The sequence below is a fragment of the Pyricularia oryzae genome, chromosome 3 (assembly GCF_000002495.2).
Source record: "Pyricularia oryzae 70-15 chromosome 3, whole genome shotgun sequence".
Taxonomy (NCBI): domain Eukaryota; kingdom Fungi; phylum Ascomycota; class Sordariomycetes; order Magnaporthales; family Pyriculariaceae; genus Pyricularia; species Pyricularia oryzae.
In genome coordinates this window covers 6,227,431-6,249,410 of record NC_017849.1, presented here as the reverse complement: position 1 = coordinate 6,249,410, position 21,980 = coordinate 6,227,431, and the positions used below count along the sequence as shown (strand labels likewise).

Genomic DNA, 21,980 nt, shown 5'->3' with positions numbered 1-21,980 from the left:
TGCTAAAAATAATACATTATATTCCCGGGCTTCAAAGCAGAAAAGTAACGTTGCGTACCCCCTGTTCGGCACCCCCCCTGTTCGGCACCCAAAAATAACAACACTTTTATTTTTATCCTCCAACTTCTATTATAAATATCTCGATGAATCTGTCACTTTTGGATTTACTTTTTTCTGATTTTAATTCTCCATTTTCCAATGAAGCAATATACTGAAAAACAGCTTATATCTGCAATTAACGACGTCAATAATGGCAATCCAATTGCAAAAACCTCCCGAAAATGGGGAATACCTAGGTCTACACTTCAAAGTCGACTTAAAGGTTCTCAACCTTATAAAAAAGCACAAAGCCCTTTTCAAAGGCTTTCCACGGAACAGGAAAAGCATTTGGCTGATTGGGTACTTACCCAAACAGCTTTAGGGCTTCCGCCAACGCATCAAGAATTACGCTTTTTTGCCGAACGAATTCTTCAAGCCGCCGGAGAGACAAAAGGCCTTGGAAAACGTTGGATAACTCGTTTTTTGGCTCGTTATCCAATCCTTAAAACCCAAAGGCCCCGTCGAATAGATAACGCCCGGGTTAATGGCGCTACTACGGAGGTAATTAAATCTTGGTGGCTTTATATTACGAACCCGGTTATTAACGCTATTAAACGGGAAAACCGTTGGAATATGGACGAAACCGGTATAATGGAAGGCAAAGGATCTAATGGCCTAGTATTAGGGCTTAACGGGATCCGGCCGTTGCAACGAAAAGAGCCCGGAACGCGTGGTTGGACGACTATAATCGAATGTATATCGGCTACGGGCGTTGCCCTCCCTCCCCTCGTTATATTTAAGGGAAAAAACGTACAACAACAATGGTTTCCCACGGATTTAAGCCCTTTCGATAATTGGCAATTTCATGCAACCGAAAACGGGTGGACAAATAACCAAACGGCTATCGAATGGTTAAAAAAGGTGTTTATTCCGTATACCCAACCTTTAACCCCTGAAAAGCGGTTATTAGTTTTGGATGGCCATGGATCACATATAACGGACGAATTTATGCTTCTTTGCTTGCAAAATAATATTCAACTCCTATATTTACCCCCTCATTCGTCACACGTTCTTCAACCATTGGATCTATCGGTTTTTGGGCCGTTAAAAGAAGCTTATCGACGTCAACTTGGATTTGTTAGCCAATTTTGCTGTTCAACAGTTATTGGAAAACGAAATTTCCTACTTTGTTATCGACAAGCCAGATTAAAAGCATTTATAGCAAAAACCATTCAATCTGGTTGGCGTACAACGGGGTTATGGCCGGTAAACTTGGTTAAACCACTTTTAAGCCCTTTTTTGTTAGAAAATAGCAACGCCAACGTTATAAAAGATAAAAACAACGGTTTGCAAAGGGATAAAACACCGGAAAGCCCAGCCCAAAAAATTAACGACCCGTCTTTACTTATTTGGAAAACCCCTAAAACGACCCGAGATATCCGACTTCAACTGCAAAAACTTTCCCAATCCAACAAAACCAACGCTACTTCACGTCTTTTATTTGCAAAAGTCCAAAAAAGCTTCGAAGCCAAAGATACCCTTTTGGCTAGCGCCCAGCAAAAAATCAGCTTATTGGAAGCACAACTGGAGGCAATACGGCCGGTTAAAAGGAGGAGGGTGGTTCCGGATCCAAACGAGCTTTTGGTTAACAAACAGAACATTATTGGATTGCAGGAAAATGATATAGAAAATTTGGAACCTTTAGCTGATGAAGAAGAGGTTAATGAACCGGAGAAGCGTGAAAACGATTGTATTTTTGTCCGTTGATAATTTTATATTTAAATCAGTTTATAAAAGTAGGCATTTCGTTGTTAGATTTTCAGGGTGCCGAACAGGGGGGGTGCCGAACAGGGGGTACGCAACGTTACTTAACATCTGCTTTTACCCTGTTGGAGGAAAAAGAAAGAAACTCTTCTCAACCACCATTGGGTTTCTTTCCTTTTGTCTTGTATTCTTTTTCATTTACTTTCATTCGTTCCTTTCCTTCATTCAAATTTCTAATTTATTAGACCCACTCTCGCTTAGTATTCTCTTCATCGACAAGAGAAAAATGCAACTTTACAATGCCCTCGTTTTCGGCCTTCTGCTCCCATTCGCCATTGCTTCTCCTGCGCGCGGAACAAGTAAACCAAAAAATGGCCAGCAGGAAATTTCCTACAACCTCCCTGCCGACCCTAAGGACGGCGGCTCCTGCCCTGTCAATTCCAGGGATGCCGTCGATGGCTGGTGTTATTTCGATGTCTCCATGATAGCTTTTCATTTTGGTCAGCCAGAGTCGGTACAAGGCAACAGCGGTCACGGTGGTGAGTATTAAGGAATCCACAGAGACCCGTTTTCCTGGTATATCGGTCTTGCATCAGTTGTGCTGTTGACACAAGAAAAGACAACACAAAAAGAAAACCCAACTAACGCTCTTCCAAATCCATAGGCATCGCCAGGGCCCCTATCCACCGCCGCGAAAACACCGCTGTAGGAATCATGTGCTGTGTTCCCAACAGGCAGCTGGAGCCGTTTGTGAAACAGTACAAAGCCCAATATAAGAGGGAATACCCAACATGGAACGGGCAAACAGTTCTCAAAGTGGGGTTCTTCAAAAACTCTGCGGGAACTAGGGAGCCCAGCAGAGGCTTTCGCGAGAAATGTCGGGGCGGTTTTGGTGCCTTTGTCAAGGGCTGCATGGAAGACCTTTCCACTGCCAGGCCTGGTTCAGGGCTTTCTGGGGCGTGGTTTTAGTGAGTGGATGTATTGGGTCGCACGTAGCAGATAGGGAGAATATACAGGGCTCCTTGACAATCTGAAAATAATTTACTTTACCTATCTTGTTTTGTTGCTTTTGTTTCCTTTGCTCCCGATAAGGATTGGTCTAGCGACACTAGGAGTGCCAACAATAATCCCCTAACCCACAATCCGTCGCCCGCCAAGCAAGGAATACGGTCGGCCAGGATAATAAAGAAGATAGAAAGGGTTAATTTAGCGCGGATGGCGTGTAAGATCCTATCCCTAGGGTGGTGCTGCCAGGATGCCAGCTGCCACATAATCTTTGCCGTGTTCGCCGTGTCATAGCACATGAGTGTACCACGAGGAACCGCATTATACGGCAGGTATCATGGCGGCAAAACCACCAAGGATCGTTGAAATTTCACCCGCGCCCGCGCTAAATTAACCCTTATTTCCTTTCTATCTCCTCGCCGACTGTAAGCAGTGCGACCGGCAATCAACACCCCCACGGCCGCGATCGTATTGCGTGGGTTGGACAACTTTAGGGTGGGTAATACGATCCGCCTCTCCCGCTCTGGGGCGCTAGCTTTCCGCCCGGTCGCACCTGTCCCACCACGATCAATTGACCAATACAGAGCGAGGCGAGGCCAAGTTTGCAATTGTGCACGGTTTTGGTTTATACAGGGCGAAAAAAAAGAGGAAAAAAAAATGCATCATCCAACGGCCCTGTTGCAATACCTTTTTTGCGCCAAATCGACATGTTGGAACCATAAAAACGACAGGATGCCTTCAGGTCGGCGCCCTCCCCACCATCAAGCGCCGCCCCAATAAATGTATGCATGAGCCCTGTGGGTTGTTTTCCTACTTGGGCGGGTTTCCAAGCTTCGCTTCCAAGGATGGCCTCCCAAAATGCGACGAATAGCACGGCAAAAAGGCATCCTAGAACAGCAAAGATGGGTAGTGTTGGGAGTCCTTTGAGCCGTCAGCGAGTCCCCTGGTCCACACCAAGCCCGAGTGCCCAGTCATCGAACCGCCCGTCGACCCAGACTTGTTCCGACATGGCGCCCACTCCACGCATCATAAACAAGGACGCCAGACTTCCTACTGGCTCCCCCCACTATCTTACATGCCCAACGACCAAACCTGCATGAGCATCCACACCCACTTTGTTCCAGGAGCGCAAACTCGGACGATTCCAGCGTCTGCTCTGGTTGATAATGTATCGGAACCCGCCGCTGATTCGACGTATTCGGGAAGAGATGTGTCTATGGGCGCTTCTTCCAGCGCTACGATGCAGGAGAATGGAAGGGGGCGATGTACCTCCGCAGGTTGCCGCTCTTGAGGAACAGGGGTTGTTCAAGGGGAAAAGATGACAGTCGGGGGTTTCCTGCTGCTTTTGCGGCCCAGAAGCGTTCGCGCTTGGAGGCGTCGGGAGCCCCCTAAAAGGGTCTTGATTTCCTGTGAGATGAAGCCAACCCAGGCCTTGCTTGGCTTGGATTCCATTAATCGAGAGACACCTAGGGAATAACAACATTTGCTCAGCGTCCCACTTTAAACACCCTGATGTTCTTGTCGATTTCCTTCTACATACCCTATACGCAACAGACTCTCGAGAAAGACTCAAAGTGCAGTCAAGAAGATGGCAGAGACCGTAGGACTAATCTGTTCCTGCCTGGAATTGACCGGTCACGTCTTTGAGGTGGCCAAGCAGGTCAAGCTGATAAAGAACGCACCGAAAGACATTCGACAGAAGCATAAAGAGATTGCAGAGCGCGCCTCCAAAATTATGTGTATTATGCAGATACTGGAAAAGTCAGGTATCCACGCCAAGAGCATATTGTTGAGCTCGCAACCTCTTCTGGATTCTATACACGAGGCGAAAGAGCTCCTGGAGCGAGTGTTCCCAAGGGGCCAAGAGAGAAAATGGGAGTTGGTTCGTGGTGGTATCAAAGCAGTATGGGACAAGGAAGAGATCAAAGAGGCGCTCGACAAGGTTCATCAAGAGCAGATGGTATGGTTGGGAGGATTGCCTGCGCACCTGCATGTTCAGGTTATGTACGTCCATGCTATCCTGGGCGCCTTTCCCCGGCTTATTTCCGCGAGTTTGGTAATTAATCTTTTGGAATACAGCGAAAAACTGGACAAAGTCTCAGAGGGACATATCCGGGCAGAGGCTCTGGGTGTCGAGACACTTGCTTCTACTGCTCGTATCGAAAGTGCAGTTGCAGGCGCACAAGAGTTTGTCGAGCAGGCGAAGAAGGAGTTTATGGATGAAATGAGGCTGCTGCGTCAACAGTTTTACAACCAAGCCGCCGTAGACATCAACCAAAAGGTCCCAGCTAACACGATTACCAACAGCAATGTCAATGAGAGCACGGCAGTAGTTCTCGCGGCAAACAAGAGAGCACTGGATAATCTCGACAGCAAGGACTGCAATTGCGTCAGATTGCTGACGCGTCGGGCCATAATGAAAGCCAGCATCGTGTCCCAGTCCCTCTACCAGCACAGGCAAGACTGCCCTTACTATGAAAGTGGCGACATGAGGCAGACCTACTGCGCCTACTTGCCATCCTGGAGTGTTTGTTGGTTACCCGGCCTTAGGGGGAAATACGTGACGGTCGGTTGGGACCACCGCTTCAAAGGGGGCGCCTTTTCTACATATCCCATCCTGCGGATAACGCGCCAAATTAGGCGCGGGGACTCGCCGGTCTTCAAGGTGCTTGACCAGTTCAGCGCAAGCTTCCCTTGGGCGATGTGGGCATGGAAGACCGAGTTTCCAGAAATACACCAGCGCGTCGCTAAGCCTGAGGATCTGGAGGCAAGCATAGACAGAATAAAGTCGTTCTTCCGAACCGGCAAGGGCTTTCCGACAGACGTGGATGAAAACGGGCAGTCAATATGGCAGGTATGACTCCCTTGCTTCCAGCGAACGAGTGGTCGCAGCGGAGACAGTGTGCTGATCGCAAATAAGCAGGCAAGTTTGATGATTTTTAAAGCAGCTCTGATAGGCGAGCATAGTGAGCTGATACCCTCTCTCCGAGAGCTCTTGTTGACGCTCTTGGAAAGTGGGGTTCAGCCTGACCAGGAATACCGCGGTTCCGACTATTTGACGCTCAAGAGCATATGGCGGTGGCCAATCGACCAAGCGACCTATGAGTTTTTCGATGGCAAGACGACAGCCTTGGATGGCTTTAGGCTGCCGCTTTATGATGAATTGAAGGCGGCAAAATATATCGAGGACGATGCCAAATTTGATTCGATATTTGAGAAGATACCACCGATGGCCTGGAGGCCATTGCTTCGGGCACACCCAGAACTCTTGGATGGTAAGTCATCCGTGTGGCCTGTGCAAGCAAGTAAGCACTCAGTCCCGGGCAAGAAACTAACGGAACAGCTTAGATTATGGATTGACGCCAATCGCCCAAAGGCTACTGCTCACGTCTACGGTTGAGAAGTTCAAGGACAGTGTTACCTGCAAAAGCCTTCGAGACTGGGACAGAGAAAATAACTGGTGGCACAAGAGGGTGCTTCTCGGCTGGCCAGAGATTATTCCTTACATAGCTCAGGCTGGATGCAGCCTCCCCATCGCACTAGAAGATGCCTGCCTGACTGGTTGCGTCGAAATAGTTCGAGCACTTCTCAGGGTGGAGTACCTTCCTATTCGAACTGTGCACCTCGACAATGCGTTCAACTGCGGGAGCAGTAGAGTCCTGGAAACTGTGGTTCAAGAAATGATGGCCAGGCGGGAGATGGTGTGCGAGCTGGCATCTGCCGTCTTGCAGCCAGATGTTCTGGAGGGGTTCGGCTTGTGTGTTCCGGGCCGGGCGCCATCACCAAGGGATGCTCGCAGACTGCTCGAAATCACGCTGGATGAGTATCAAGGCCAGCTCGCCAAAGCTTTGAGGAACCTTGGGAGCTCCACGGCCTACTTCATGATTGACTCTGAATTCCGCGATGAACAGACCGACGAGTTCGCAATGGTTGAGCGGCTGAGTTGCATCAATCTCTTCGAAGAATACACATTTCTAGACCCGGCTAGTTGTAACTTGGGAGGGGATTATGCAGGTGCTATCCAGTGTCTCCTCGATGCGGGTTTTCATGATTTGGACAGGGAGGATGATAACAAGCAGACGGTACTTTACAAGACTTGTCACAACTACAAGCCTGAAGGGGCAGAATTTGGGGTCGACGATCGTGACCTTCTCTGGCTCCTGAAACATAGCAAAAAAAACCAGTTTCCGCTAGAACTGGCTTCAGAGCATCAATCGCTGGTCAGCCCTATATTCTATGCAGCGAGTGCTCTAAGACATGTCAGCATCGAGGCTTTGAAAGATGCAGGGGTACTTGAGCAGCTATCGGAGGTGCCCACCGATTGCTGCGAATGTTTCTGCTCGTCCAATGGCTGTATGCCGCATTACATGTTTTTGAGATGTGACGGCAATGGTTGCCAAGAGGGCGCAAAGCACGACGCGTGCACCGGAGACGCATACGGAGTCACGGGTCGCGATGGCTGTCTACATCAGTGGTGTGAAGCATGGGCACTTCCAGACCATCAAATGGAACTTTACTATGCCGAAGCCTGTCGACTTGAGGTTTTTGAGAGGTTGGGGATGAAACACACCTGCTGTGCTTCAGGACGGCGGAAAGATTACCTGGATCGCATTCGCGGGCTGGAAGGCATACGTTCCAGGTTCGATGACTACCAGACTGAGCGACCACGAGTGAACATACCAAACAGATGGCCGCGAGCCGACGACAGCGAGCGGCAAGAGTTCCAAGAAGAAGACGCAGAATTAAACGCAGACCTCGAAAGGGTGATGCATTACTATGACAAGATGCGGGCACCGTTTCTGACTTCCCCAGTCTGTGGAGAGGCTGACGAAGACTTTTGCGACTCTTTCTGGTTCCTTTGGTGGTCATGTGTTGATCGGATCCTGCCGCCGCTCGGGAAGGAGAAGTGCGTATATCGTGGGATTGAATTCAGCCGGCGGGAGATTTACAAGGAGCGCGGAGTGTATGAAAAAATGGACGAAGAATTTGCAGACAAAAGGGAAGACGAAAGAGAGGCTGCTCTGAGCGCAGCAGGATATGAAGGCCTGGATTTTAGGGATGTAGTCGACGAATATTTCGGAGAATCCTTGGATGCAATTGTTTTTCTGCGTAGCTGGAGGGCCAATTAGGCCTGTTCAACGGTAATTGGCAAGGCTACCAAGGTAAGTACTATGGTTAGGTATTTATTTCATTGTTTGGGATTCCGGGTTGCGACGACTGTGCATGGGTAGCTTCAGATTCGAACTTGATCTGTTTATGTTGTGCAACTTGTGACGATCTGCCTTGAATCTTGCTACAGTCAGAGCGTACGCATCCGCCAAATCCATATTGACTTCACTGCAGTTCAGGTGTGCATGGATAACTAGGGCGACTCATGAGAATTCGCTTTGTTTTCATTTTGTTTTTCTTTCCGATGCAATATTGAACATCACCGCAAATAAAGTTCTGGTGGGTTACTAGGAAGGTACACAAAGATTCCTCGCTGCACCTCTGCTTCTTGTTGTGCGGACTACTAGCAAAAATGCGGGGCGCATCGCGCTACTTCGCGATTAGGTGTGCAGGCGCTGACTCGGAGTGGGAGGCAGCTCTCTCATCAGTCAATCCCCGACCGTCAACATGGTTGAAGATCTGCCTCGAATTTAACATCATAGCGTACTCCAGCGCCGACACGCGAGCGCATCGCCCACACTCTCCTTCGCCTCCGAAACACTACCCGGCTTTCTCGTCGCGGCTGTGAATCTTGTCGGTTTAACATCCTTATCGATCACAAGAAACATCCTTGCCCCCTCCAGCGAACCCCGCGGCTTGACTCCTCACACATATCTTCTCCTCCCTTCGCTTCTACCGACACCGCCAGCACAAGGCGACATCACAGCTGCAAAATAGCCCCCAGCTACCCGGTGCAGGAATCGAGCCAACCCCCGGAATCCTGGGTGGGGAAATCGCACCGCCATGCCGACGTCTTGGATCACACATTCCAATAATGGAATCAACAAAATCACGTCGGCTGTGAAGTTCGACGAGGCGGGCAAATATCAGCAAGCATTCGAAAACTACATGAGCGGGTGCGACGACCTCATGCTGGCAGTTAAGAAAAATGACGCCCCCGAAGAAACCCGTGTTGCGTTGCGTCGAAAGATGGCCGAATACCTGCTGCGCGCCGAGAAACTGGACGCGCATCTCAAGGCCGAGAAGTCCAAGAAGGAAGCCACCAATGGAGAATCCAACGGCGCCATCGCAAGCAATGGACAGGACGACGACAGTAAGAAATTGCGGAATGCGCTAGAGGGCGTCGTTCTCCAGGAAAGGCCAAACGTGAAATGGGAGGACGTGGCGGGTCTCGAGGGAGCCAAGGAATCATTGAAGGAGGCGGTGCTTCTGCCCATCAAGTTTCCCCATTTCTTTTCTGGCAAGAGGAAGCCGTGGAAGGGTATTCTCCTTTATGGACCGCCGGGTACTGGCAAGAGTTTTCTGGCAAAGGCGGTTGCCACCGAGGCCAAGAGCACGTTCTTCAGCGTCAGCAGTTCGGATCTGGTGAGCAAATGGATGGGAGAGAGTGAAAGGTACGTTTATGGGTGTTGCAGAAAAGATACAGGCAAGCTGCACGAAACCTCGCTAACAAACAAACGCTCCATCACAGATTAGTCAAACAGCTCTTCGCCATGGCGCGCGAGAACAAACCATCCATCATATTCATCGACGAGGTCGACGCCCTCTGCGGAGCCCGTGGCGAGGGCGAGTCGGAAGCGAGCAGGCGAATCAAGACCGAGATGCTGGTGCAGATGGACGGTGTCGGCAAGGACAGTGAGGGCGTCCTCGTCCTAGGAGCGACAAACATACCTTGGCAGCTTGACTCGGCCATCCGCCGACGTTTCCAGCGTCGTGTTCACATCAGCCTCCCCGACGTCGCGGCGAGGACAACCATGTTCAAACTCGCCGTCGGCGACACGCCCTCGAGCCTGACCAACGAAGACTACCGAGAGCTCGCCAAGATGGCTGAGGGGTACTCTGGCAGTGATATTTCCAACGTGGTAAATGACGCATTGATGCAGCCTGTGAGGAAGATGCAGATGGCGACACATTTCAAAAAGGTATAGTATTTCACTGTCTCCTAGGGGCACCTCGCTCCACAGATGCACGTTGTAAAAACTAACACAAGCATCGCTCAGATCATACATGAAGGCGCGGAAAAATACACCGCCTGCTCACCAGGTGATCCAGCGGCGGTAGAAATGACCCTTTGGCAGTTGGAGGGCAAGGACTTGGTCGAGCCCCTGGTCACGAAAAAGGACATGGAGAGAGCCATCAACTCGACGCGACCTACGGTTTCCCAGGACGACCTGAAGAAGAATGCAGAGTGGACAGAGGAGTTTGGCAGCGAAGGTGCATGACCAAACCGCAACCCTTTATACCTGGTTGAAAAACTTTCTGCTTCATCGTGGCACATATTTCGCAGACACAGCTGGTTAGATAACGAATTGTACGCATCCAACGAGAATCATGAGAGGACACTTTTGAACAGGTCGGATTAGAAACCCGAAACCAAACACCATCTGTGAAACCTATGTCTTCATGCCATCTTTTGTACCGAGATGCGATGGGTATGATACATGGAGAAACGTAAAGTAGACCTGAACACCGGAACCCAAAAAAAGACCTTTTCCCATGAAAACTCCTAATACTGAACAAGGCAAACATCAAGAGACGAGAAGAGCAGAGAAACAAAAGACAGACGAGCAGCAAAATATTAGACAGTCGCATCCGGGTTGAATTATGCGACCTCGGACTTTCTCTTCTTCTTCTTCTTCTTCTCGCCACCGTCAATCTCCATGGCGTCAGCCACGTCCATTGACTTGCGCTTCTTGTCTTTCTTGTCCTTCTTCTCCTTCTTGTCTTTCTTTTCCTTCTTCTCCTTGGGAGCATCGGCCGAGGCAGAGACGTGCGAGGCGTGGTTGGGGTCCAACATCTCGGTGTCGACGTCCATGTTGCCACCGTCCTCGAGAACCTTCTTCATGGCCTCCTGCATGGCGTCAATGTTCTTCTGGGGCTTCTTGCCCGAGTTGTAGAACTCGAGACGGTCCTCGAGCTGCTGGCGGAGGGCCTCTCCGAAGCGAGAGCTGGGCTGCTCGGAGAAGTTGTCGATCCTGGATGCGATACTGCACTTGTTGGCGAGGAAGCGCGAGATGCGACCCTTTTGCCTGGCGCTGGCGCGGCTGATGAAGGAGCTCTGGTAGATCAAGCCGTACTTGGGCGTGTTGCCCTTGGTCTTGAGGGCGCGGAACAGGGCCTTCTCGGCACCGAGAATCTGCAGAGTCGAGGCCGGGTACTTGGAAAGGTTGGTGAGCGAGCCAGCGTGCGAGATGAGGCGGGCGGCGACGGGAGTGCCGAGGATGCATTGCAGGTTGGGAGCAACGATGCCCATCTTGCTGTCGAGAGACTCGGCGAGGACCTTGCGGTAGGCAGCCATCTTGCTGACGCTGGTGGCGAAGGACTTGACCATCTCGACGTCGGGTTCTGAGATGTCCTGACCCATGGAAACCTTGGCGGCGTCGATGATGGCCTGGGCCTTGTCTCCATCCTCGTCGAGCACGGCAGCGATGTCGTGCAGCTTGCTGTCATCCAGCTCCTTCTTGTTGCCAATCAGAAGCACCAACCTGGCGTAGGTGACGTTGTCCGAGACGATCTTGATGAGCTCGGGGAAGTGCCAGCCGTACCATTCCCTCACGCGCATGCAGCCGGCGTTGATTCCCTTGTCGAGGGCATCGAGCGTAGCAATCTGCTGGATGATGTGGTTGTCGTTGCGGTGGACGTTGAACTTGACCTTGTTACGCGAGTAGGCGTGACCAAGACCCAAGCTACCCCTCAGGATATCACCCTCGTGCAGCGACTTGAGCAGCTTCTCGGCGTGTGTCCTGATACCCCTCAAGAGGTCGGCCACAACCTCGGACGTGTCCATGGTTTCGCACTCGACACCGGGGAAAAGGGAGCTGATCTCTCCTGCCAGCTTCTTGTCAGAGACGCCAAGAACGACCTTGGACTTCTTTGCGCTGGTCTTGGGGAGGGCGAGCTCGAGCGCGTTCTTGAGGAAGTCGGTGACGAGACCTTCCGAGATCTCGTTCATGTTCTCCAGACCCTCGTGGAATTCACTGAGGGATGTCAGCAGGGCAATGATAATGATTTCAAAAAGCCAAGGCCCGGGCTTGTATTGTTACTCACGGCCATGGTGACCAGTTGACCAGCTTGACCATCTTGCCAAACCTGGCAAGGTCCGCCATCGAGTCCTGAACCTCCTTTAGCCTCAGACCGACAGAGTCGGCCTGGTGAACCACCTCAAAGATGGCATAACCGGCAGGGGTTTCGTGCAAAAGGTAGTTGACGTTGGCCATTGTTTCGGTGGGTTGGGCGCTGGCTTTGCGCGCTTCAATTGTCGTTGAAAGTTGTCCTCAATCGTAATACAAATTGAGGTTCTCGCGACCAAAATTTCCGGTCCGAATTTTTTTTTTCTCCTCCTGTCGCGGGAGCTCTGGCGGAGCTCGTTGATGCACGGGCTTCTGAATTTGGGGGTGGGGCAGTCATGTGATCTGGATTTTGAAAGATCAATTGACGCGCAAACTGGAATAATGAAAGAGGCACAGGGTAGGTAACGCAGCCAATGGATTGGATACCTTGCTAACCTTGAACCTAATCTAGCATGCCAAGATAGAGTTCCGAAATGTCTGAACTTGAAATTGCTTGTCGCATCAGAATCTCCAATCTTCAGAGGTCAACAATAATTCAACGCGCAGTTACTAGCAAAATGCCAATTCTTTACATCTATTCAGTACTATCGGCCTCAATTGAATCGGTAATCGAAAGTTCTCAAGACCCGCATCAGTAATCTTTCTTTCTCCACTGCCATTCGTCATGTCTAATCATGGCTCGGTGCTATCCGCTCTCGACAATTCCCAGCGCTCGCCTCTTATCGTGTTTCAATACTTCGTGAATGCGTTACCCCGAGTAACGCGCTGATGAACGCTCTATACCCTTACACGAAATGTGCTAGCGGTTGTCTTTGTAGCAATCGTAGACGGCGTTTTCCTCTTCCTGCGGGAGTTGATAGTTCCTTTGCATGTATCTGTAGCAGCAAGTACAAAGTCAGAGCCAGGATGCAGGGAATATGTCGACGGGACAGACGTACGTTCGCAGCTCGTATAGCGCGCTAGAGATGGAAAACTTGAGGTGTTGCTGGGGGTTGCCAGTGGCGATCCACTCCTTCAAAAGATTGAACTTGGAAGGGTCTACGCGACCATCGGTCGGGTCAACGCCGGGTAGGTTGATTTTGTTGATAAAGTGTATGGTAGGTGGTTCGTATGGGTATTTGTCGCTGCAGTATAGCTTCAAGCTGTAGATCCTGTCGCAAAAGCTGCTCTGGTTCCTTCCGCCGACAATCTATATGCCACGTTAGCCATGAGAACAAGTCGCATTGGCTCTGGACCGTTGATTATCGCAGTCATGGGCATAGGTTCGCGTACCACTGAAGGGCCGATGATTGTGCCAACCCATGTATGCAGGTCCTGGTCTTCGTCATTGGAGGGTCGGCCGGCAGAAACAGCAGCTACGTTCAAAAGAGTAAGCCGTTAGTGTCCCGAATTCTTTTCTTGGTGTCGAAACGTCCTACTTGGTCCCTCTACAGCCTCAAAGGCTGCAAGCTCGTCGAGCAGAATAAATATGCGGGGTTGGACAGCTTTCGACATGGTCGCTGATTGCAAAGTGCGGTTGCTGCGGTTCGGTGGTATGGGATCAGAGCACGCTCCCTCATGCAGCAAAATGAGTTTGCGGCTGGATGAGCGCCAACACAGTACTGGCGACTTTTAGTTGACGCGAGGTTGCTCACAAGAGTTCCATCCTGTTCCCTTGAAAGTCAACGCGGGGACGGTACAAGCTGCGCCAATGACGAACAAAGTGGGGTTGTTCCAAGGCGGTGGATGTTCTGCCACGCTTTGTCATCCACGTCTCCAGGATCTGGTCTTGGCGCTCGTTCCCGGTACGTGCAAGGGTATCAGTGCGACGTGTCGTGAGACGAGCGACTGCGTGACGGTCCTACTGGCCTAGAATCTTCTTAGACGACCTTTTATCATTGAGGGACAGCTATTGACAATCATATGGCCCAGGAGGCTTTCGCGACCTGTGACCGACTGTAGACGAAGGCCGGCTACGATGTCGAAGGGTTTGATTCCACTGTTACTACCAAGATGACGGCACAGCTCCTCGCCACAGAGCTCACCAACCTCATTCAGGAGAGCAAAAGGAAGCACAATGACCTCAGACAAGTATGTGCACACCATTTGTCTGTGTAGATTTGGACATCACTTATGATTATTATTCAACAGGCAGCAGAAAGGTCACTGGAGGAGCTGAAGAGCTTGAACATTTCCTCCGAGGCTCAACTTGGCCCAGGTTGGTCACGTGCTATATGCCCTTTACCCCTGATATTGAGGAATTGACAGACTGACCACAACCCTCGACGATGCAGAGTTGACACAGAAAACCAACTTCGCCAACCCTTTTATTATTGCTTGCGGTACCAAAAATGCAAAGTTTACGGGTATTGCCATCGTCTGTCTCCAGAGACTCATTGTCTCCAAGGCTTTGCCGAGACCGAGGTTGAACCAGGTACTGGAGGCATTGCAAGGGGCCACTTCGGCTGGACTAGATGTTCAACTCAAGATCCTTCAAGCACTACCATCCCTGCTGCAGAATTACTCCAGTGACATTCGAGGCGAGCTCTTGGTCACGGCCTTGAACATTTGCTTCATTCTGCAGTCCAGCAAGAATGCCATCGTAAACAACACATCTGCAGCGACCCTTCAGCAGCTCGTCGTTACCGTTTTTGACAAGGTCGTCACAGAAGATAGTAAGTCTCGGCAGCCACTTACTTGCCGCTTTTGCTTCTAACAAAGACTCGTTGGTAGGAGAAACGCCTGATGGCCCAACAGTGGGTGAGGCGCCCACCGAGGGCGGCGTCGTATCGCTTAAACCAGCTGCGATGGATGCGTATCGAGTATTCAACGATCTCTGCCTTTTGACCGAGTCTCAGAGGCCCGAGTACCTCCGGTTTACCGGTCTCCCACAAACCTTTGGCCTGGAGCTTATCGAGTCTGTCTTGACAAACCATGCCAGCACCATCACGAGCCACCCGGAACAGGCCCATATTCTACAGACCCGTGTGATGCCATTTATCGTCCAGTCTCTTGGGGCGAAACTGAATTTTCCTACCACTGTCAGGTTTCTCAGGATACTCTACACAATCTTGCGAAGACATCTCACCCTGTTACCATCCGAGTGCGGCGAAGCTCTTGAAATTCTTACGCGACTCCTAGACCAGGAAACGCTCACATGGAAGCGGTCCTTGTGTATGGAGGTTTTCAGGGGCATCTTCTCTGATGCTGGTCTGCTGCGGAAGGTGTATTCGCTCTTTGACGCACGTGAAGGCCAGCAGAAAGTACTGAAGAATCTCGTGGCTACCTTTGTTCGTGTCAGTACTGAGAAGCCCAACATCATAGGTCTGGGTCAGCAGTCTACCATCCCTGTGGCAAATCCATACTCTAGTATTGGAGCGACAACCGACCAGGCCATGTTGGACGCTGCTGGCGTAGGTGGAATCATCAGTGGGCCAGTCGGCTCCGAGGGATATAACACTGGCATCAGTACACAATGGAGCTCAGTCAGGGTTCCATGCATCGACCAGCTGGATAAAACCGAGCCGCCTTCTATACCCGAATCATACATCTACAGCCTCACTTTGGCATGCATCACATCATTATCCGAAGGGCTGGCCAAGTTCATCCTCCCACTGACCATTGCTGACCGGGGCAAGAGACGGGGACCCAAAGCGGACATTGGAGCAGGCAGTGGTAGAAACTCTCCAGCACCACCGGCGGAAGATATGGGCACTCTGGGCAAGGGGACTCTTGAAAGAACATCGTCTTACAAGAGGAATCCTGTGCCAGTGAATCCTCTTCTGCTTGAGGAACATCCTCTCCACACTGACATCAAAATCTGCGCAAACATTGTGGATGAATGTTGGCCAGCCATCTTGGCTACATGCTCCACTTTTCTTACATCGGCCCTCGACTCCGAGTACTATCACGGTCTTGTGCGAGCATTTCAAAAGTTTGCACACGTGGCCGGCCTCTTACAGTTGACCACTCCCAGGGATGCGTTTTTGACGACCCTTGGAAAGGCTGCAGTACCGCCCAATGTTTTGACCGCTTGCTTGAATGGTACAGGTGCTCGGCCACAAACGCCTACCGGCGCGGATCCAGCAAATAGCCTTCTGGGTAATGCACGAGGCATTCTTAGTGCCGACAATCTCCAAGCCTCGGACAGACCCAGACAGGGGTCAGTAGTAGATGTTGGACCGGCCACACTGAACACGAGAAACATGCTATGTCTACGAGCTTTGCTGAATCTTGGTATTGCTCTGGGGCCCACCCTTGAAGAATCATGGCGAATACTCTTAGAGACTCTACAACAGGCAGACTTTGTACTCTTTGCATCGAGCAAAGTGGCGGGCAGAGTGCCAACTGCCACGAGGACACCCGATCAGCAAGCTGATAGCGAAGCACAGGCTCTGCTTGGAAATTTTAACTCGGAAGTCAAAGCCGTGGAAACAGCTGCATCGCGGCTGTTTGAGAGCACGGTGGATTTTTCCAACACGTCTTTCGTCGAGGTTGTTGAGGCAGTCTGCAATTTGCTCGACAAGCCAAACGAGCCTGCCTCACCTGCAGTAACACGCCCAGAGTCTCCAGCTTCTAGCAGCGGAAATGACACTCTCAGGACACCTGGACAGCGCCACAGGCGGACCATGAGCTCGATGAGCATGTCAGCAGCACCGTCAGCGGCAGCCACTCAACAAGATCAGTTCGCATTGGCAAAGCTTGGAGATCTAGCTTCTATCAACCTCGAGAGGCTATTGACATATCCTCCCGCCGAATCAGGCTGGACACCACTGGTATCGGAGCTAATTGGGACGCTGAGCTCTGCGACTGTCAATGCCCCTGTTAGGTCGCGTGCTGCAGACATTCTTGTTCGCTTTGTGCTCGAGTGTGTATCTGCTGTGGCCGGGACACCAGATGAGTTCAGGGGAGCAATCCAGCTTCGCCTGTTTGAAGCATTGCGTGACTCGCTGTTGCCGCTGCAAATGCCTAACAGAGACATATCCGTTGCTACACACTCAACAGACGTGGAAATCCACAAGATTATCCTGGAGGGCCTAAAGAGCATCCTTGAAAGCTGCGGAGAGAGTCTCTTGAGCGGTTGGGACTTGACATTCGAAATAATTGACAGTATATTCTTGCGTCGCCGGTTTTCGCCGGCCCAAGGCGAAGACGAGAGCAACACGCCCCCTGAAGCCTTGATGACAAGGTCCATCAAGCTCATCAAGCCCTCGTTTGACTCTCTGCAACTTATATGCTCAGACTTTTTGGCATCTTTGCCAAATTCGTGCTTTTTGCTTCTAGTCGACACGCTCTTTAAATTTTGCTCCCAGGATGATGATCTGAACGTTGCTTTAACGGTAAGATGTTCGCCACGTCCCTTTATGTACAAAGCTAACGGCTGTGTAGACTGTCACATTCTTTTGGGCCATATCGGATTTCCTTTCTAGCAAAAGCCGATCACTTTCAATCACAGAAGATATGATGGAGGGGACGGGCGATTCTGCATTGGTCGGCCTGGCTTCGGACCCGAAACATCCTGCAGCCGATGCGGCTCTTTGGATGCTGCTTCTGCTCAGGTTAACAAATGTTACCACAGATCAACGACTTGAGCTACGAAACAGTAAGTTTTCTCAGCAGTGACGCGTCAGTCCATCATATTAACTCACTCAACAGGTGCTATCCAAACACTTCTGCGCATCATACACGCTTATGGAAGTAGCCTCAGCCCGGAAGCATGGTCTATATGTATCAAATCGGTCATTTTTAGGCTGTTGACCTTTATCCAGACACGACTGGGCTCAGCCCATAGAGATTCCAAAACCCTGACGAGCAGCGACTGGGACGAGACTGCCGTCGTCGTGATCAATGGCGTGTCAGATCTGCTATCAAACTACCTGGAAGTCCTTGTCGGCCACACTGGTTTCAAGAGCATATGGAGCGACCTGCTTCAGCATTTCGCCAACATGCTCGACTTTAACGTCTTGGAGATCAACAGTGCCGCATTCAACAGTCTTGGAAGGATACTGTCCAAGGTTGCGGGCGGCACTAGCAAGAAATTTGACAAGGAAGCTGTCGATCTTGCTTGGGATCTCTGGTCTCGCAGTCTTCCAGTGCCGCCTCCTGAGCAGATGGCTGGAGACAACCAGAAATGCCTTGTTTCATGGGTGGAGGCGCTTTTGGAGCTGTATCGTCTTATCCACGAGACCTTGCACGTCGAACGTGTGCGACGCCTTCTGACTCTGGTGCGCGAGGCGATGATCCAAGCCACCCCCGGGTCGTACGCCAGTGATATTGAATACCTGACGCCGCTGCAAGGTAAAATACTCGAGGTCTTGCGGACGGTACGAACTGATATCAGTGGCGGCGCTCCCTCGGCCATGATTTCCCAGGCGGCCGAATTTGTGGCCTTTGCCTTCGATCCCAGCAGAACCATCAACACACCAACGCAAAAGCGCACCTACGTCGCCATGTCCAAGGAGAGCATGCGCATCTTGCATTTCCATGTCACCAGCAACGCTTCTGATTCTGACATGTTTGCGAGTGGTGCCTTCCACGCTGCTCTCGAAGCTCTCGCGCGTCCGATTGTGATCAAGTATAGCTTTGGGGTAGTAACCAAATCTATCCAGCCGTGGCGCGAGGCGACCGAGGCTACCCTCGCTATTCTCGACACGACATTGCCACACCTGAAAGCCGCATCGGCTGAGGATGTCCCCCGGGACAAGGCGCAGGCCATCTGGCATGTCATTGTCGAGATTGCTAATGGCATAATCAGCGCGAACTGCGATTCCGCGCCGAGCAGTGCAGACTTGGAAGCGGATGAGGTGTTTGACGTGGATTCGTTCCAGCGGCTGCGTGAGCTTATCGTCCCTGCCTTGGGAGGGCAAGATGTGGCCGAAAAGACAAGAAAGGCTTTTGCTGAAGGGCTGTTCCGGACATCCATCATGCATGAGCTGACACCTGCAGAGAGCCAGGTTATGCAGCCCAGCGGATGCGACGTGCAGCGCGGGTTGGGTATGGTTTTAAAAGCCAGGGACGGTCGGACGATTGATCCGGTGCGAACTAGACGTGCCAAAATGGCAGGTGTCTGTCTGGAAGAGCTGTTTGCGCTTGTTGAGGCCAAGGATGACGAGGTGGATATGCCATCCATTGTAGTTCAGCCACCGACGCCTCGCTTTCCCAAGTCGACACAGCGTACCATGGACAGCAAAGGCAGCGACAGACTGGGAGAAGGGATGCAGACTGCGAACAGAAACAAGGATATAGCAGGCCAGCATGTACAGCTTGCCCGCACGACAGCCCCATACCTTATCCTCAGATGCGCGCTCACCTTGAGAGCATACATTGCGGATCAGCCACTGCGTGGGCGCATGCCGCAACCCCTCGGAGAGCGAGCGGAGCTGACACGGGTGCTAAAAGGCCTTGTGGAGCTGCAGTCCGAGAGTGACGCGATACCGGACCTGGAGGGTGTCGACAGTGATACGAGGAAGCACCTACTCAGGCTGTATCCCCTGCTCGTCGGGGCTGCAAGGGTTGCGGGGCGCATTGGGGACGGCAAGGTCTTGGGTCTCGTGGGAGAGGCTCTGGGGGTTGTTGGTGGAGAGTTTGGGTTGTAAACAGGTATCAATATACTGGGTAATTTTCACGGCATCAGTGTAATGCGCAGTTGGCAAATTTTATTCATGCACTGCTTTAAAGCAGGCGGCAGTAGTGAGTAGAATTACATGGCTTGTGTTATTTTCAGGCACGTCCATGTGCCTGTGCTTGATATGCTTGGACGATGACGATGACGTGATGCGCTTTTCAAGACCCTTCTATTTCAACACGAGACGTATGAACTGTTACACGCAGAGGAGTATTGAGCTTGCGCCACTCCACTGCAGGCCGACGTGAGCATTTCCTAGCATCACCTTTTACCTATCCTTGGTTGCCTTGTCAAAGTCCGCAACGATGCTATCCTTAACAGCGTCACCAGTCCCGGGTGCAGAGACAGTGGCCTCTTCAACCTTGGCAACCGCACCGCCGTTTGCCTGGCCCTGCACAGCGCCCACCTTGCCGTATACGCTCAAGGCGGTGGCGATCATGCCGCCGATATCGCCGACGTTACCCGGCACAACCACAGCCGTGCCCTCCTTGGCCAACTTGCCAAAGGCCTCGACGTACTTCTCAGCAACGCTCAGGTTGACAGCGCCCTGGGCGGCCTGCTTGCCCTCAGCCATGCTCCTAGCGACCTGGTCGATTCCCTGAGCGGTGGCGCGGGCCTTGAGGAGGATCGCCTCGGCCTCGCCCTCTGCGCGGTTGATCTTCTCGGCCTTGAGGGCCTCGGAGGCCAGGATGACGGACTGCTTGCGACCCTCTGCGATGTTGATGGCGGACTGGCGCTGACCCTCCGAGTCGAGAATTTCGGCGCGCTTGGACCGCTCGGCCGTGACCTGACGGTGCATGGCCTCGACGACGGCGGTCGGGGCGTGGATGTCGCGAATCTCGTAGCGGAGGCACGTCACGCCCCAGGCCTGGGCTGCCTCGTTGATGGCGGCCGTGATGTTTGTGTTGAGCGCGGCACGCTCCTTCAGGACGTGGTCGAGCGTCAGCTGGCCGATCTCCGATCGCATCGTCGTCTGGGCCAGCTGGGAGATGGCGTACTCTGCGTCCTCGACGCCGTAGCTGTGGGTTGTTAGTGGTCGTTCTGGTATGCAGACAAACAGAAACCAGGTATAAGACTTGTAGAGTAGTAAACAGAGTAGAACAAAACTAACCTCGCCTTGTACGCATCAAAAACCCGCGTGTATAGCACGCCGTCCAGCTCGAGCGTCACGTTATCGGCCGTGATGGCGCTCTGGCTCGGTATCTCGATGGCGACCTCCTTGAGGCTCTTTACGTATGCGATGCGGTCGAGGAAGGGAACGAGGATGGCCAGGCCCGGCTCGAGGATGCGATGGAACTTGCCCATGCGCTCCACGACCCAGGCCGTCTGCTGCGGCACGAACCGGATGACCGTATTGGCGGGAAGGCGCTCGCGCTGAAAGTAGGTCGGGATCGCGCCGCGGCCACCGGGTCCGGCGCCTGCTGAACCCGCCTTGGACGCATCGGAGCCGGCCTGTTCGAGAAAGGTGCGGCGCTGTTGTTGGCGATTCCGTTGTTGTTGCCTAGGGCTGCTCAGGACGAGGCTGGTTGTGGGTGTCGAGGTTGTGCCTATTGCTCCTGCCGCCGCTGCGATGGTGCGGCGGACGGCGGGCAACGCCGCCGGGTTGCTCCTGTTAACGAGAGCTGTTGCCATGTCACCGGTAGTGTGGCATTTGTCGGTGAGTTGTGTCGAGAATGACTGTGTCGGTGATTGATTGGGTCGTTTGGGGATTGTCAAGGATGGTCGGGTGGTGGCGTGGTTCGAATGGCTGGCGGGATTATTTTTTTTTAGGCCGTAGCGTCACCTTGTTCACGTAAAAAGGTCAGATCGCCGAAGCGCGGATCAATCTGATTCACATGAGCTTGGCATGGTGGCCCAAGCTCCTGTTGTGAAGTGTGCTGCGGAGGAAGGAAGGCGCCAGGAACCTGCAGAATCTGATAATACTCTTGGTGAAATCTCTTCAGTTGATTGTCTTTTTCTTTTTGTTTCTTTTCTTTTTCGTCTAATGTGGTCACAGATCCAGGGACAACTTTGGAAGTGTACATGAGTAATCGTATGACTGTGCTCCAAGACGTAGTTTAATGGCGAATTTGCGCTTTTATTAAGAGTTTACTATCGATATTCGTGCTTGCTCATATCATCAAGTCATAAAGGGGATGTTTCCTGCTTCTCTTTCTTCTTCGTTGTTTTCTCTTTTTCTCATGGATGAGTCAACAAATCATCAAATCAGCTGATATGCACAGTCCCCAGCTTTTGTACTCCCACAAACCCCAATACTCCAATCGTTTCCGAGATATTAAGACATTGCAGGCGTCTTACTCTTTCGAAAGAGTCATCGCCGGTACTCACAA

The 21,980-nt window shown here is 51.7% G+C and overlaps 8 protein-coding genes across 8 annotated transcripts; 5 read left to right on the top strand and 3 right to left on the bottom strand.

The window, feature by feature from the left end:
• The first annotated feature begins 2,036 nt into the window (after nt 1-2,036).
• MGG_07919 (uncharacterized protein) lies at nt 2,037-2,854 on the top strand. The gene is made up of 2 exons (XM_003713113.1): nt 2,037-2,342; nt 2,468-2,854. The coding sequence occupies exons 1-2, from the start codon at nt 2,090-2,092 to the stop codon at nt 2,770-2,772; spliced, it is 558 nt and encodes a 185-aa protein (XP_003713161.1). The 5' UTR covers nt 2,037-2,089; the 3' UTR covers nt 2,773-2,854.
• Nucleotides 2,855-3,596: 742 nt separating this feature from the next.
• Nucleotides 3,597-4,099, top strand: MGG_16962 (uncharacterized protein; the record flags this gene model as incomplete). The annotated part of the gene is made up of 2 exons (XM_003713112.1): nt 3,597-3,605; nt 3,719-4,099. The coding sequence occupies 2 exons, from the start codon at nt 3,597-3,599 to the stop codon at nt 4,097-4,099; spliced, it is 390 nt and encodes a 129-aa protein (XP_003713160.1).
• Nucleotides 4,100-4,396: 297 nt separating this feature from the next.
• MGG_07917 (uncharacterized protein) lies at nt 4,397-7,937 on the top strand (the record flags this gene model as incomplete). The annotated part of the gene is made up of 4 exons (XM_003713111.1): nt 4,397-4,812; nt 4,888-5,662; nt 5,732-6,083; nt 6,157-7,937. 4 exons carry the CDS (start codon nt 4,397-4,399, stop codon nt 7,935-7,937), a joined length of 3,324 nt encoding a protein of 1,107 aa, XP_003713159.1.
• Nucleotides 7,938-8,202: 265 nt separating this feature from the next.
• Nucleotides 8,203-10,347, top strand: MGG_07916 (vacuolar protein sorting-associated protein 4). Its single transcript, XM_003713110.1, has 4 exons — nt 8,203-8,272; nt 8,394-9,371; nt 9,449-9,899; nt 9,978-10,347. The coding sequence occupies exons 2-4, from the start codon at nt 8,761-8,763 to the stop codon at nt 10,197-10,199; spliced, it is 1,284 nt and encodes a 427-aa protein (XP_003713158.1). The 5' UTR covers nt 8,203-8,272; nt 8,394-8,760; the 3' UTR covers nt 10,200-10,347.
• On the bottom strand, nt 10,253-12,311 carry MGG_07915 (uncharacterized protein). The gene is made up of 2 exons (XM_003713109.1): nt 12,025-12,311; nt 10,253-11,954 (listed from the first exon to the last, which is right to left on the bottom strand). The coding sequence occupies exons 1-2, from the start codon at nt 12,192-12,194 to the stop codon at nt 10,580-10,582; spliced, it is 1,545 nt and encodes a 514-aa protein (XP_003713157.1). The 5' UTR covers nt 12,195-12,311; the 3' UTR covers nt 10,253-10,579.
• Nucleotides 12,312-12,571: 260 nt separating this feature from the next.
• On the bottom strand, nt 12,572-13,723 carry MGG_07914 (uncharacterized protein). The gene is made up of 4 exons (XM_003713108.1): nt 13,466-13,723; nt 13,320-13,402; nt 12,986-13,236; nt 12,572-12,922 (listed from the first exon to the last, which is right to left on the bottom strand). Exons 1-4 carry the CDS (start codon nt 13,539-13,541, stop codon nt 12,847-12,849), a joined length of 486 nt encoding a protein of 161 aa, XP_003713156.1. The 5' UTR covers nt 13,542-13,723; the 3' UTR covers nt 12,572-12,846.
• A 128-nt stretch (nt 13,724-13,851) lies between these two features.
• Nucleotides 13,852-19,713, top strand: MGG_07913 (uncharacterized protein). Its single transcript, XM_003713107.1, has 6 exons — nt 13,852-14,117; nt 14,178-14,244; nt 14,321-14,701; nt 14,760-17,365; nt 17,415-17,628; nt 17,682-19,713. The coding sequence occupies exons 1-6, from the start codon at nt 14,040-14,042 to the stop codon at nt 19,619-19,621; spliced, it is 5,286 nt and encodes a 1,761-aa protein (XP_003713155.1). The 5' UTR covers nt 13,852-14,039; the 3' UTR covers nt 19,622-19,713.
• Nucleotides 19,654-21,742, bottom strand: MGG_07912 (erythrocyte band 7 integral membrane protein). Its single transcript, XM_003713106.1, has 2 exons — nt 20,762-21,742; nt 19,654-20,669 (listed from the first exon to the last, which is right to left on the bottom strand). The coding sequence occupies exons 1-2, from the start codon at nt 21,280-21,282 to the stop codon at nt 19,919-19,921; spliced, it is 1,272 nt and encodes a 423-aa protein (XP_003713154.1). The 5' UTR covers nt 21,283-21,742; the 3' UTR covers nt 19,654-19,918.
• Nucleotides 21,743-21,980: the final 238 nt, after the last annotated feature.